The sequence below is a fragment of the Sesamum indicum genome, linkage group LG1 (genome assembly GCF_026168435.1).
Source record: "Sesamum indicum cultivar Baizhima isolate 11 linkage group LG1, ASM2616843v1, whole genome shotgun sequence".
NCBI lineage: Eukaryota > Viridiplantae > Streptophyta > Magnoliopsida > Lamiales > Pedaliaceae > Sesamum > Sesamum indicum.
The window spans coordinates 1,726,480-1,740,340 of NC_142657.1; the positions used below are offsets into that span (position 1 = coordinate 1,726,480).

At 36.1% G+C, this 13,861-nt stretch overlaps 2 protein-coding genes across 7 annotated transcripts; one reads left to right on the forward strand and one right to left on the reverse strand.

Annotated features, from left to right (window-relative positions):
- Positions 1 to 437: 437 nt before the first annotated feature.
- Positions 438 to 6,685, forward strand: LOC105172655 (NADP-dependent malic enzyme). 5 transcript variants are annotated; one of them, XM_088884462.1, is made up of 21 exons: positions 450 to 618; positions 723 to 800; positions 1,005 to 1,229; positions 1,736 to 1,856; positions 1,950 to 2,024; positions 2,592 to 2,743; positions 2,866 to 2,971; positions 3,240 to 3,305; positions 3,703 to 3,798; positions 3,927 to 3,998; positions 4,092 to 4,175; positions 4,255 to 4,353; positions 4,767 to 4,814; positions 4,901 to 4,954; positions 5,061 to 5,159; positions 5,244 to 5,333; positions 5,428 to 5,505; positions 5,712 to 5,786; positions 5,868 to 5,958; positions 6,040 to 6,168; positions 6,250 to 6,685. In XM_088884462.1, exons 3-21 carry the CDS (start codon positions 1,081 to 1,083, stop codon positions 6,336 to 6,338), a joined length of 1,773 nt encoding a protein of 590 aa, XP_088740588.1. In that variant the 5' UTR covers positions 450 to 618; positions 723 to 800; positions 1,005 to 1,080; the 3' UTR covers positions 6,339 to 6,685. The 5 variants fall into 5 exon arrangements, with proteins under 5 accessions (XP_011092518.1, XP_088740626.1, XP_088740588.1 ...); XM_011094216.3 differs by lacking the exon at positions 723 to 800 and having other exon boundaries at positions 438 to 618; positions 1,021 to 1,229; XM_088884500.1 differs by lacking the exon at positions 723 to 800 and having other exon boundaries at positions 449 to 618.
- Positions 6,686 to 6,868: 183 nt separating this feature from the next.
- On the reverse strand, positions 6,869 to 12,863 carry LOC105172947 (ATP-dependent protease La (LON) domain protein). 2 transcript variants are annotated; one of them, XM_011094674.3, is made up of 10 exons: positions 12,590 to 12,863; positions 11,858 to 11,940; positions 11,673 to 11,750; positions 10,970 to 11,022; positions 10,808 to 10,873; positions 9,582 to 9,683; positions 8,940 to 9,495; positions 8,433 to 8,638; positions 7,829 to 7,992; positions 6,869 to 7,359 (listed from the first exon to the last, which is right to left on the reverse strand). In XM_011094674.3, exons 1-10 carry the CDS (start codon positions 12,706 to 12,708, stop codon positions 7,224 to 7,226), a joined length of 1,563 nt encoding a protein of 520 aa, XP_011092976.1. In that variant the 5' UTR covers positions 12,709 to 12,863; the 3' UTR covers positions 6,869 to 7,223. The 2 variants fall into 2 exon arrangements, with proteins under 2 accessions (XP_011092976.1, XP_011092907.1); XM_011094605.3 differs by having other exon boundaries at positions 10,970 to 11,082; positions 12,590 to 12,862.
- Between the last annotated feature and the right edge of the window lie 998 nt (positions 12,864 to 13,861).

The following is a 13,861-nucleotide window of genomic DNA, read 5'->3' on the forward strand; positions in this document are numbered from 1 at the left end:
GAAAACGTCATTTCTTACTCATAGTCGGCAGTTTCTGACACTGTAATATCAAAATTTAAAATATTAATTACATCATTAAAAATTTATAAAAATACTTATTACTTATTTATTTTAAATAATCCACGTCGTGTTTCAACCGCTAATATACTGTTATATTTACACTTTATTTTTATCCATATTAATTACTTGCTCCGGTTTTAATCATATATTAATTTTTATTTTTAAAATTTATGTTGTATATATATGATAAGTGTAAAAGTATTGCGTGCAACGATGACTAATGTATTAATAAAAAAATACAATATTAAGCATATTAAAGCCTTTTTAAAATAGACTTATTTTTACTTTTTCGGAAAAATAATACTTTGGGAAAAAGAAAAGAAAAGAAAGCCAAAGATAACATAAGTAAAAGAGATAGAAAATGGCAATGCAAGAAACGGACCTTCAACCTCCAAGCCAACTACCTCCTTCTCAGCTCTCCCTCCCTCTCTCTCTCTCTCTCTCTCTCATCAAAACGCGGAAATTCTCTCTCTATTGTGCAATCATCCAATACACGCATTACCGTTGTCTACAAGTATAGGTTTCATTATGTTGGCGTTCAAACGTGCCAATATCTTGGTAACGCTCCAAACCCTCTGTAATTTCCTTACTTTCTTGAACGAGAATTTTTCAGTTTCACACACGCCATTCATATAAGACACTCCTCCTTCAACTCTTTCCAGTTTCCAAATCGAGGAAAAAGTGCATTCTTTATTCAAAGATTTGACAACGTAAAACTGATCGTTTATTGGCTATAAAAGGTGGGTCTTTCGAGTTATTTGACACCAATCAAGAAGAAAATAAAGAGACACCTACTCTTTATTCTTTTGTGGGCTGTTGTTAATTTTTATTTCCCATTTTAAGTTATCAAAGGGAAAGAAAAGAGAAACAAGTGTGCCTGTGAGTGTGTTTCTGAGGGTTGTTTGTTTGTGGGCTGTTGTTATTTTTCTTGTTTCTTGTTTCAGTTTGTTTCATTGGCAGAGACAAGCTATTGGAGTGGTGGGATTGTACGGAAGAAGAGAGAGAAAGATAAGGGTAGTGATGGAGAGTACATTCAAGGAAATGAATGGTGAATCAGTTCTTGACTTAGAGGATAAAGCTGGAGTTGGGGGTGGTGTTGAGGATGTGTATGGTGAGGATAGAGCCTCTGAGGATCAGGCCATCACCCCGTGGACTGTTTCTGTTGCTAGGTGATCTAACTATTCCAAAGCTCAATTATTCAAAAGCTTTTTTGATAATGTTCAAGTTGGTTTCACGGCATAATCTGGCCTGTTTTTTTATGTTTACATTTCCAGTTTTCGGTTGAAATTAAAGTGAAAACATATTTATTTATACATATTCTCAATGAAAATATACTGATGATTTGATACCGCAGTTCAATATAAATAGATGGTTGTTTGTTTGTTTCCCATTTTTCTTAATGTTAATTAATCTTAGTTATGTTATTTTGCTGATGCTAAGTGTAAGATAAATGATTGATTATAATACTTCTCTTCTAGTTGTGCAAAGTAGTCTTGGGGCTTCTGTTTATTTGCTCTAGTTGGATTAGAAAATACAGTTTTTTGAATCTTTACATGTATAAATTTGTTCACCATATGAACGAATTGGTAGCTATGTGCTATGTTCTCTGGTTTGAGGCTATTCTTCTTTATGTACATTTCTTCCTGATTGTAATTATTTTTTATCTAATGTTCAGTGGTTATACTTTATTGCGTGATCCGCGACATAACAAAGGACTCGCCTTCACTGACAAAGAAAGAGATGCCCACTACTTGACAGGGCTTCTTCCTCCAGCTCTGTTTTCTCAAGATCTCCAGGTGAGTAGGTAGATCACATAGCATGTGGTTTTGGTTGGATAGGCTTCAATATCAATTGCTTTATCATTTTTGTATTGGAATTTTGGCAATCAGGAAAAAAGGTTGATGAAAATCCTACGTGAATATAAAGTGCCATTGCAGAGGTATATGGCCATGATGGATCTCCAGGTAACAATTCGACTAAGAAATACACATAGATTATCATGGTTTTTTGCCTCAATGTCATCTTCTTTTTTGTAGGGATAACACATTAATACCCCCTGAATTATGGCTTGTTATGAAATTTTTCTTTCGGTTTTGAAAAAGTACACTGCATACATTACATTGTATTTTGACATTACAAATTCACTCCTATACACTAATAGTCAGTAGGAATCTATAATGTAAACATAGCTGCATGAGTGTCAATGCAATTTTTAAACAAATATATATATTTTTTAACTATACGTCTAAACCATAGGGGATTTTTATATAGTTTATCCTTTTTCTATACAGCATGCTACAAGGTTCTGAGAATACATATAAGGACGCTCACAAAAAATATTTCTATTACCGCATTAGATCTTTGTACTTCTATAGTTATCCCATAGTTAGAGAAATCCCTCCTCAAGTTGAATTACGATTCATCTAGAACTTATCTTTATTTACAACTCTCTTGGTATAGGTGATTTTATGAAATGTTATCCATAAGTCTCCTTACACGTATAATATGCTAATGGTTTCTCAAACTCACAGGAGAGAAACGAAAAGCTGTTTTACAAGCTTCTTATTGATAACGTCGAAGAACTGCTTCCTGTAGTCTATACTCCTACAGTTGGTGAGGCTTGCCAGAAATATGGTAGCATTTTCAGGCGTCCTCAGGGTCTTTTTATCAGCTTGAAAGAGAAGTATCCAACTTCCTTCCTTCTCAGTTATTGTTTTTTGCCTTGTTAGACTATCAAACAGGGCTGAGTTCTGGAATTTACGGTTTGAGGTCTTTTCTCTGATGGTACATGATCTCTGTTTTTAGGGGAAAGATTCTTGAGGTGTTGAAAAACTGGCCTGAAAAATCCATCCAGGTTATCGTGGTAACTGACGGTGAGCGTATTTTGGGGCTTGGAGATCTTGGATGCCAGGTATACTAGATTGATTTCTTAAGTTGAAATGCATCTTTTGAGTAACACTAGCAGTTTAGGCACACTCGACATGTGCATCTAAAGGACGGTGTTTCGAGTAGATATACGTTAAAAGTAAAACAAAAACCTTATTAGTAACTCAAAATTGATATGTAAACATACTCGCTAGAAATTGATTTTATTTCCTCCTAATTTTGCTTGCATTTTCTTTTAACAATATGATATAACAATTACCTTAACTCACAAAAGTTGTTTGAAACTGTTGCAGGGTATGGGGATTCCTGTTGGAAAGCTCTCTCTCTATACAGCTCTTGGTGGAGTTCGTCCCTCTGCTGTAAGCATAATTATAACTTGATGTGCTCTCTTGATGTGCTCTCTTGATGTGCTCTCTCTCTGATTATTTTCCTCCTTGTTTCTTGTTGAAACAATATTAAATACATTTCTGAAGAGAAACACTTCCGAAATACAAATCTTGGACCTATTTCTGATCATTAATTAACTATCTATTCGAATGTTATATGATTTACTGGTGCTCTAGAAATCAATTACTTCTCGTGATGGGTCAAAACATAATATTTTCTTTGACACGTCCCACATGAAAATAATACTTGTCCTGCTGATATCTGAAATTTCAGCTGACTGGCTTGAAGAAATTTGAATAACCACCAATAGTACTAAAGTAACTCAGACTTTGTAAATTCATGCATTTTTCATTCATATACTGTTAACAGTGCCTGCCTATAACCATTGATGTTGGCACAAACAACAAGAAGTTGCTGGAGGATGAATTCTACATTGGTCTGAGGCAGAATAGAGCAACTGGAAAGGTCTGACAATTTCCTTTTTCATACTGATTCTTCTGTTGAGAAGACAAGGTTTAAAATTTCCAAGTTCCTATAATTGTATCTATTTGCTGGCTTGGAGTTGGATTTTAATCTTTATAGATTGGTTACAGGAATATGCTGAGCTTATGGAAGAGTTCATGTCTGCTGTTAAACAAAATTATGGGGAGAAGGTCTTGATACAGGTATTACAATCAGGAAAAATCAACCTTTTTTTCCCACCTCTTAACTATTCAGTATTCAATATTGATGTCTTAAAAATACTTGGATTTCTCTAGTTTGAAGATTTTGCCAACCACAACGCCTTTGAGCTACTCGCTAAATATCGCACAACTCATCTTGTGTTCAATGACGATATCCAGGTAAAAATGGTCGGGGTTTTTTTTCTTTTCATTTGTCCTCTATTTTAGGGAGAATTTAATAATTGTTTGTATATCTCAGGGTACAGCCTCTGTCGTTCTTGCTGGGCTTGTTGCAGCTTTGAAACTAGTTGGTGGAACTTTAGCAGATCATACTTTCTTGTTCTTGGGTGCTGGAGAGGTAGTTCAATTTTCAAATAATTCATTTTTCTTGCAGAATTTCCTTCCTGAACGAATGATTTTGCACACAAAATGGCCTCTAACAATAATATGTAAACGTATTGGTTGCATCCACTTGGTTCTGTTTTAAGAAGACTTGTTTCAGCAAAACACAGGAGTGAAAATGAAACTATTTTCCTATTTCTAAGACGGAAAAAATGAGTTCTATTTTGTTGTTTTTTAAATGAAATGTGTTTGAAATAGTTGATGAAGTTTTACTTTTTAATTGATAACGGGGTCATATTAATGCATGCTTTGTCCGAACAAAAACTAATAATTGTATGTATAAAAGCTTATGTTTCCATCTACATAAGAATGTGTCCTTTGTATGAACTTCATCTACTTTTTCTTACTTCTAACTTTGGTTTCTTGAAGGCTGGGACTGGGATAGCTGAACTTATTGCTCTTGAGATATCCAAAAAGGTAAAAGAACTTATTCATCTCCCATATCTAAATTAATTTGCTTCCCGGAAAGCCCCAAGATTAATTTTGTTCTCTCGCGCTTATAGACAAATGCTCCATTGGAAGAGACTAGGAAGAAAATTTGGCTTGTCGACTCTAAGGTATATATGGGCGTTTTCTCATAAACGTCTCTAGCAATTTCCAATTATCACACATTTCCCTATCCTTTTCAAGTATCATTCCTCAATTTTCACCATGACATATTAGGGGTTGATTGTGAGTTCGCGTAAAGAATCCCTTCAGCATTTCAAAAAGCCTTGGGCGCACGAACATGAACCGGTTAAGGAACTATTAGGTGCAGTTAAGGTGGGAAGTTCATGTCCTTAACATAGAATTTGTACTGTCGAATGTTTCCTTGATGACTGACTGAAATTGTTGTCAATTTTTCAGGCAATAAAGCCGACTGTTCTAATAGGGACTTCAGGTGTTGGAAAAACATTTACAAAGGAAGTCATAGAGGCCATGGCATCCATCAACGAGGTTCTTACGTCTCTCTATCTCAACTATTCAGCCCTTATACCAAAATCAATCCATATTCAGAAATCTCAAAAATTATGCTTTGATTGGTTTGCAGAAACCTCTCATTCTTGCTCTATCAAACCCAACCTCGCAGTCTGAGTGTACTGCTGAAGAAGCTTATACATGGAGCGAGGTACAACAGTGGCTATTCTTACTATTGCAACAATCTCCTCCAACAGTTCATGTAGTTATCGATTGTATCATCTTTTGAGAATTCAGAACTCCTCTAAGTTTTCATATTAATAAGAAAACTTATTACCCCACAAAGCAAGTACGGCCCTAATATTTGTATTAATTTCCCGTCAAGTTTCTAAATGTTACCATCAAATGGACTTGCAGGGACGTGCCATATTTGCTAGCGGGAGCCCATTCGACCCTGTAGAGTTTAATGGGAAAGTATTCGTGCCTGGCCAGGTAAATCTATTCCCTGGGAAACGACCTTTGTGATTTCTTCTCTAATTATGCTGTTCTAATGTTAGTAACACATCTTCACAGGCAAATAATGCTTACATATTCCCTGGATTTGGTTTGGGGTTGATCATGTCTGGTACAATACGCGTACACGATGATCTGCTCTTGGCAGCCTGTAAGTTACACATAGTAATCAAGTCTCTGTTTGTATCCAAATATTTCAGGCAGCTGATTAACAATCTTGTTATTTCTTAAGCGGAAGCGTTGGCAGCTCAAGTGACGGAGGAAAACTATGCTAAAGGACTGATATACCCTCCATTTACGAATATCAGAAAGATTTCAGCCCACATTGCGGCTAATGTGGCTGCAAAGGCGTATGAACTTGGTAAGTTTTGCAGTCTTCTTGAGCTTTAAGTTTTCGGGTTGTGGAAGAATTAATGTTCAATATCTTTTTATGCCCTTCTAGGTCTTGCTTCTCATCTCCCCCGTCCCAAGGATCTTGTGAAGTATGCCGAGAGCTGCATGTACACTCCAGTCTACGGCAGCTACCGTTGATCAACCGGGGAATTTGATCAGTGACCTCTTTTCTTGAGCTAGTCTGTTCAATTTCTCTCTTGGTGTAGTGTGTTTTCTAATAAATCTCTTTCGTGTCAAGCAATTGTTATTCATATAGTTCTGTGAAATTCGTTGCTAATAGAACATATCTTGTACGAGGAAGTAGCATACTATTAAGGTCTTTTTTTAGAAGATTTAAATTACTTCGGATGTGATAGGGCTTCTTTTTGGAGTTAATATTATTGATTCTTGTTCCCATATTCTTTATTACATGTATACTTCAGTTGTATTTTTGGATATTAAATTTTAGCAGGAAAAACACAAGGGAAAATAATCTCATTGCTCTAGTATTGATGTAATCTTATATTTTCTATTTTCTGACATTATGCTTTTGATTGCAGTTTCTTGACTAAAATTCACGTTCAGGACATACTTGTACATCTTGTTCAAGTTTCTTAAATACATCCATATCTTTTAAATACTATTAAATATGTGCATTGGCTGCATTGTGACATCTTGGCATTCTTGGATGGGTGCAAATGAGACAGTAGAGATGTATTATAGCAAGACGAAAACTAGAAATTAGAGCACTATTACAATGTACTTAGTGCCAGGTAATACCTCAACTCTGTTTCACATTCATAAAAACGACTCACTCGAAGCTTCCAATCCGATTGAATCCTTCTCGAGGATTACCATTGGCAGCAGTCCACTTGTAGAAGACTCGAACTCTCATGAAACTATGAATATCCTTCAGGCCTACACATTGCATGAAACCTATTACACAGATGTACAACCATTGACGTGAAACTTTGTGACAAGAAGTAGAATCTGAAGGATTCATCTGCACCAGGCAGTATCTGATGCCATATAGTGACACACTTATTAGCTTGCGTCATCCACAACTTGTGAACTCCTTATGCCCCAAAAGGCCTGGGGCCTCATTTTCTTCTTTGTGGCAGAAAAATACCAACCCAACTGCGTTCCACATGTGATGCATTCAGCAATTGACCATGCATACCTGCAGCCATACAAACACATGATATCTCTAGAAATGTTAAATTCGTTCATCTAAAGCTAAAGCAAAAGCAGAGTTCAATTACTTGAAACAATTAACACCAGAGGAAACAATGGCAGGGAAACCACGAAAGTACAGGACATGTAGTATGTTTCCTCCACTTCCATAACATGGAGATGGTAGGACAGAACAGTTTTTAGAAAGTAAGATGCAACATCATTTCGATGGAGCAATCATGAAATACTTCATCCATTCTAAAATTCCCAATTAACTTCGAGCTCGTGAAGGCTTCTCAATCTTTTCGACTTTACCCAACATAAAAAGGTGACCACGTTTTTGCTTCAAAGTGATTACCTCACCTTAGGTGGTGCCAAAATAGTTCGCCTATGCAAGTTTGCCAGCTTCAAAGAAACTTCAGCACATACCTTAAATTAGGAGACATCTAAAGTGATAAAAGTGAGTGAAAACTTACCCGGGAAACCAGCTGAATTCTTTCACTGGAGGTCCTGTCACTGCTATTCCATTTGTTCTGAGAAGAGTCATTACCTCGTGCACAAAACCATGTGGGTTAGCATAAGCACCAAGTGGACCATCACTAGACATCACCAACATGTCGCTTCTCTTTGCTATGAGAGTCTATGAGAAACAGGAATAAACAAAATGTTGTCACCATCTAACATAGACTGTAAAGTTCACAAATAAAAACACAATATGTACACATACTCCCATTACCCATCCAAGTTCGCCTGTTCAGTAGTTTAATTGGCACATGGTTCTATAAAAGCCAAGAGAGTTTTTTTTTTTTTTTAAAAAAAAAAAGAGGAATCTTTATGCCTCTCTACATTCTACCATTGTACTCTAATAATTCCATTGTATGCACAATACAGAATACATCTTAAGTAAAGGTACATCTTAATAAAACTAAAAATAACTATGTAACATATGCAAAAAGATATTAGGATTATTCCAGAAAGGAAATGAAAGAGTCTAAGAAACAAAGTGGGAGTTTTATATATTGATAGGGAGGTATTAATGCACAGTAATGGAGAGAGCTTGGCAATGGCATGCTATATTACCTGACAAGTTTTACAACGAATTTTATCAAAACTTTCAAGTAACTCAATTTCCCTGCGAAGTCTATAAGTTGTTCCGTCTATCTCCAAGAGCTCTTGCCTTGCTGATTCAGATATTGGCATTTTACTAGCAACGTGAAATGAAAGAAGATCCGGTTTCATGACAAGGCTGTCCATGTTTGGTGATTTAACAACCTGTTTCCACCTCTCTGCAATATTACAATAAAGAAAATCTTTAAAACCAAGTTTCTTTTTCTCATTTATCCAGTTTGATATTTTACGGATACCTACCTTTTTACCTGATTAAAAAAAAACGAATATTCCCTAACGGAATAGACATTTAAAGATTTTCGGTATAGAAAAAAGAAATTCACTTCCAATCCCTGTTTTTGTTGCGTATGCATGATATTTACATGGAACAAATGTTCCAGATCCAGAATACTGTCTAAGAGGAGACTAAACAAGCATAATGAGACATGGACACTACATTGAAAGGGAGGAAAAAGTTACCTGCTACCTTCCTGGCAAGTGAATAGGAATCATACATGCGATAGACCCAACTGGGCCAGAAAGCTCTTGGAACATCACGAAGTGGGCCTATGGTGTACTTTCCCCATCCTACCTTGTTACAAGGTTGGACATACGAGAAGGGCCTCTTCCCAACTCTAGGACTGTCATCAGCATTCTGTTTGTTGTAATCTGAATGCATTGACCTTGTATAGTTGTCTAATGGAGATCTTTCAGGTTGAATTTCGAAATGTCGCTCAAATTTCTCATCGTCACTACTTACCGACTCATCATATACATCAGAGCTACGACCAGAGACAAGAGCATACTGGTGCAACCTTCGTTCTGCAGATGAAAGTTCGCTTTCGAAACTTCCTTCTGACATCGCATCAGAATCATTTCCTTCCTCACAGCTCTGACGAGTACGCTGACAACCATTTAAACGCATTGCTTGCGTCATCCTAACTCGAGAGTTTCTTAATGGGGCCAGTTTACCAACAGCTTCTCGTGGTGTTCTTAGTGGCACATCTTCCTGAATGATACGGACCTCTCCACATAGCTATTCACGAGCAGCAAGCAATAATAGAAAGTTAACAGCCATAATAAATAGACATGAAAGCTTGATTTTATTTCTTAAGTACTTACTGATCCTTCTACATCAACCCAGCGACGCTTTAGACGAAAACGCTGCTGTCCACGGGCCACAATATTTACAGAACCATCTTCCAGCCTTCGATATTGCCGAATCTATTAAGAGTAAGAAAAATTTATTCATGGAACCAGATCAAGGAATGAAACAGAGCTCAAGTCTTCCACTCTCTCCATAAGTGATAGAAGAAATTGTTTGTCTATGTGTCAGACGGCAGCTCAACATACTAAATAGAGAATTCAGGGATCTACAATAAAACCAGTTACAACAGAGGGTTTAAGGAGAGGCTTGAAAAGAAATAAGAATGATTGATTTCATAGGATCAGCCCCAGAAGAGGAGACACTGAAAATATAAAACAACATGCCATACTAGATTCCAAGCATCCATGAAAAATAAAGAGAAGCCACAACAAAAAAAGTGAAATTGTGGTTAGAGACTTAGAGATGATAAGGGGTTTGCATTAAAGTCATTTCTACACTAAATGTTGCCAAGATGGAGTGGGGTTCGAGTTAACCCCCAATAAGTTATGGGGCAGATTATGACGCTTTGGTATTGAGAACCTGGCAGGTTACAGCTGGGTTGCAGGCTTTGCTCAGCCCACTGAAAACCTGTCCTGTATATATAAATAATAAAATTTATGGTTATTGATAATTTTAGTGACATTAGTGTTATTTTCTTTATTTATACTTTTCTTAGTTTATTTTTTAATTAACTGTATTTAAAAACATGGAGTAGCATAAATTATATTTAAAGTTAATTCGTAAAACATGTTTTACTTTCAGTGATCTCCAAGTGTTTTCAACTGCTAAATGGATTATAATAGTTTTGGCCTGTTAGATTTTATCGCAGGGTTGGAATGGAAATACCGAAATAGTTTAGCTTTAAGCAGCATTCTGCAGATAACTAAGGTTAGAAAACTGAGGAATATCTTAAGGTCACAAAAATATAAAACCACCGCCCGCAATAACCAATTTTGGCCTGTTAGATTTTATCGCAGGGTTGGAATGGGAATAGTTAGCTTTAAGCAGCTTAAGCAGCATTCTGCAGATAACTATAAAAAAAATGAGGAATATCTTAAGGTCAGAAAAATATAAAAAACTGCCCGCCAAATCCTATGAATGTGCAAGGCATCAATGATTTCACAATGAGCGAAAATGTAAACCATCACCAAGAACACAAAGCTGAGAAAGGGGAACCTGAAAGAAGAGATCTGCTTTGTACCTCAGCAGTAGTCCCAGTTGTCGAAAGCCTTATTCTGCCATTACTGGGATCCCTGTAAACACGAACCTGAAAGAAATAGCCAACACATGGCAACACTACCAAATAGGTACAAACGAAGGAAAAGAGAGTTGATTTGCAGCAAGGACTATACACAGCACATACCACACCGATTGTATAAGGAGCATCAACTTGTCTCATTGCTCTCTCAACACCAGCTATAAAATTAGGAAATACAACTCTGAGAGGAAGTGTTGCCTCGGGGAATAAAACAACTCCTGTAAAGGAGGTCAAAACAAAATAATTCATCTTAAAAAAGAGACGCTATGTGTTAGTTGTTCTTGTTAGAATGACAGGCTCACAGGCAGGTGTGAATGGAGATGGAGAATTCACCTAGGATAACGCATTACTAGTTAATGTTATGTTTTTACTCAACCTAGAAACTGTAGAAGAGTAATTCTTACAACTTATTCCACCATTATTAATTAGCAAAGTGACGACTATTTTATATAGTAGTAATGGCAGAAGTCCTACGCTTCACTCATTATTCTTCTTGACATTCAAAATTACAATGCAGTTAACTGCCTCAATTTGAAATCAGGGTAGTAATACAGGATGTAAAGACGAGTACTAAGGAATACAAAAGACTCTCAAAAGGGAATGGGGCTTCATCTCTGCCATATAATAGTTTGCAAATATTCCATATCTGAATTGATATGTCTTGCAGGATCGAGCTCTGAGATATATTGTCATTTCAAGATGTACCAAGAATTAAAATAGTACGGCATTATGAAGCACCGGAAACTTATTGGATTTTCTGACATCAAAAGATAATAATAATGAGACTATTCATCTTGGCACTAAGTACCTTCCAGATAAAACAGAGGAAGGGTCAGGACAGCACCACCATCCAAGAAAGCCAGCCTATTGTGAGTGTCTTCAACATCTGATATGCATGGATGACTGGTAAGTGATTCAACATTTCATATTCCTTAAGAAAAATATTGAAAAAGAAGAAAACGCAAAAAGGAAAATCTATAAAAATTTCCATACCACCAAGATATGAATGCATGGCAACTAAGGAGGTGTCATATGTATATTCACCAGATGCAGAAGCTCCTGCAGAGCTATGGTGGCTGCAAATGCCCAAGAAAACCATCAAATTTAGTTAATTGAAAATGACAAGACTATGAGAAAATTGCACTTATTCTGCCGTATCAGCAACTAAATTGCCTGACAACCATTTGTTATTTTCCACAATGTTTGAACATCGGTGACAATTAGCTATTTGAACTATGCCTATAACATGAACTGGTAACAATCTCATAGGAGTCGCTGATTTCAGATATAACTACAATAACACCTATATTAACCAGGATTATGCTACGCTTCAATTTGCTCATTTACGGATGGTGAACATGTATTGACGTGATAAACCCACGCAAACACGAGCAATACCCATTGTCCACTAATTGCATTTATTTTCTAAGCACACACATACTTGCATGCGCACATGCATAAACAACATAAATACAGAATGCATAGGGCTTATCAATTACTTGAAATTAAGAGGCACATGTAATCTAATTGCTTGTCAACCTTCAGAAACCCTAAATCCAACATGATAATCTTGCCTTTCCCAGGGACAAACGGAATTAACAAACAATAATCTAATTCAATTACTTGACTCATACACCAGGTCTTCGGAAGTGAGCAACAAAGCAATTAAAAATGAAATTGAGAAAAATAAAAAATAAAAAATCTGACAGCAAATCGAACACTTACTCGTCTTCATCCGATACTTCCTCTTCGTCGACTTCTTCGACTTCTAATTCCTCAGATTCGAGCTCCATAATCTGCTCGATCTGTAACCTTTCACTCTCTGGAATTCCGTCGTCTTCCATTCGATTCTCGCTCCCAAATTTCGATCTCTCAGGTGATTTTGGTTCTTTATGCGCGGGCGTATGACCAGCGAAAGTGCGGGAAATTGAGTGCGCTGCCGCCGTGCAGAGTAGTAGTACTTTCTTGGACCTGTGATAAATACGTTACAAGTAGGTGCCAGCAGGAATGCAAACGTGTCCAATATATTTGAAACGTCATATATGAACGTTTCATTTTCCTTTATTATTAGATTTTGAAAAATAGAGTTTTAGTTTTACATTGTTTTTAAAAAGGCTTAAAAAATGTGGCCAAAATTGCATATCACCCCTTTTCAAAATCCAGCTAAAAATTCCTCTGTATTCTAAAAATAGACGAAAAAAAACTCTATATTTTCTTAAATATAATGCACTTGTCCCTCACCGTTAACTGAAACTAATAGTGTTAATTTTTTTGTTAAAATATCGTTATGTCCTAATTTATTATATATTATTTTTATTTTCATGATTCGTTTGATCTTTTTTAATTGAATAATAGCTGTAGTATTTAATCAACACATCTCAACCTTTAGATCTTAAATTATTAAGGTTAAGATTTAATCAATTTTGATATATATTATACTTATAATTATAAATTATTATTTATAAAAAATAAAAAAAAATTAACCCCCTCGCCCTCCCTAGCCCCCTTCCCCTCCCTTTCCGTTCGTTTCTAACGGAAAGGGGGCGCTTAGGGTTTTTGAAATCACAAGAATTTTTTTTGCTTATTTTTAAAATATAGGGAACATTTTAGTTGTTTTTTAAAAATATAAGGGTATAAAATACAATTTGACCAAAAATTATTGAAACAAATGACAATATTTGATATTCCTTTTAAAGAAGATGGTACCTTCCGATCATATTTCCTCGAACCTAAAGCTAAGGGGGCAGGGCTCCACGCCTCCACCTATTAGCTCAGTAGGTTTGATTTTGATGCCTATGAGTAAAATATTAGCCTCATAGTCCATCTATTTACACTAACTTGAAATGTCAAAAAATAAGATAAATTCAACGAGATGATTCGACAAACTGCAAGAATGACACATCTTACACATTTTTGATATATTGAGTCACATTATATCAAAAGATTTCCAACAAACTCCTTCTAGACAGACGGCAGTTGACCTGCCAGCAGTAGGTA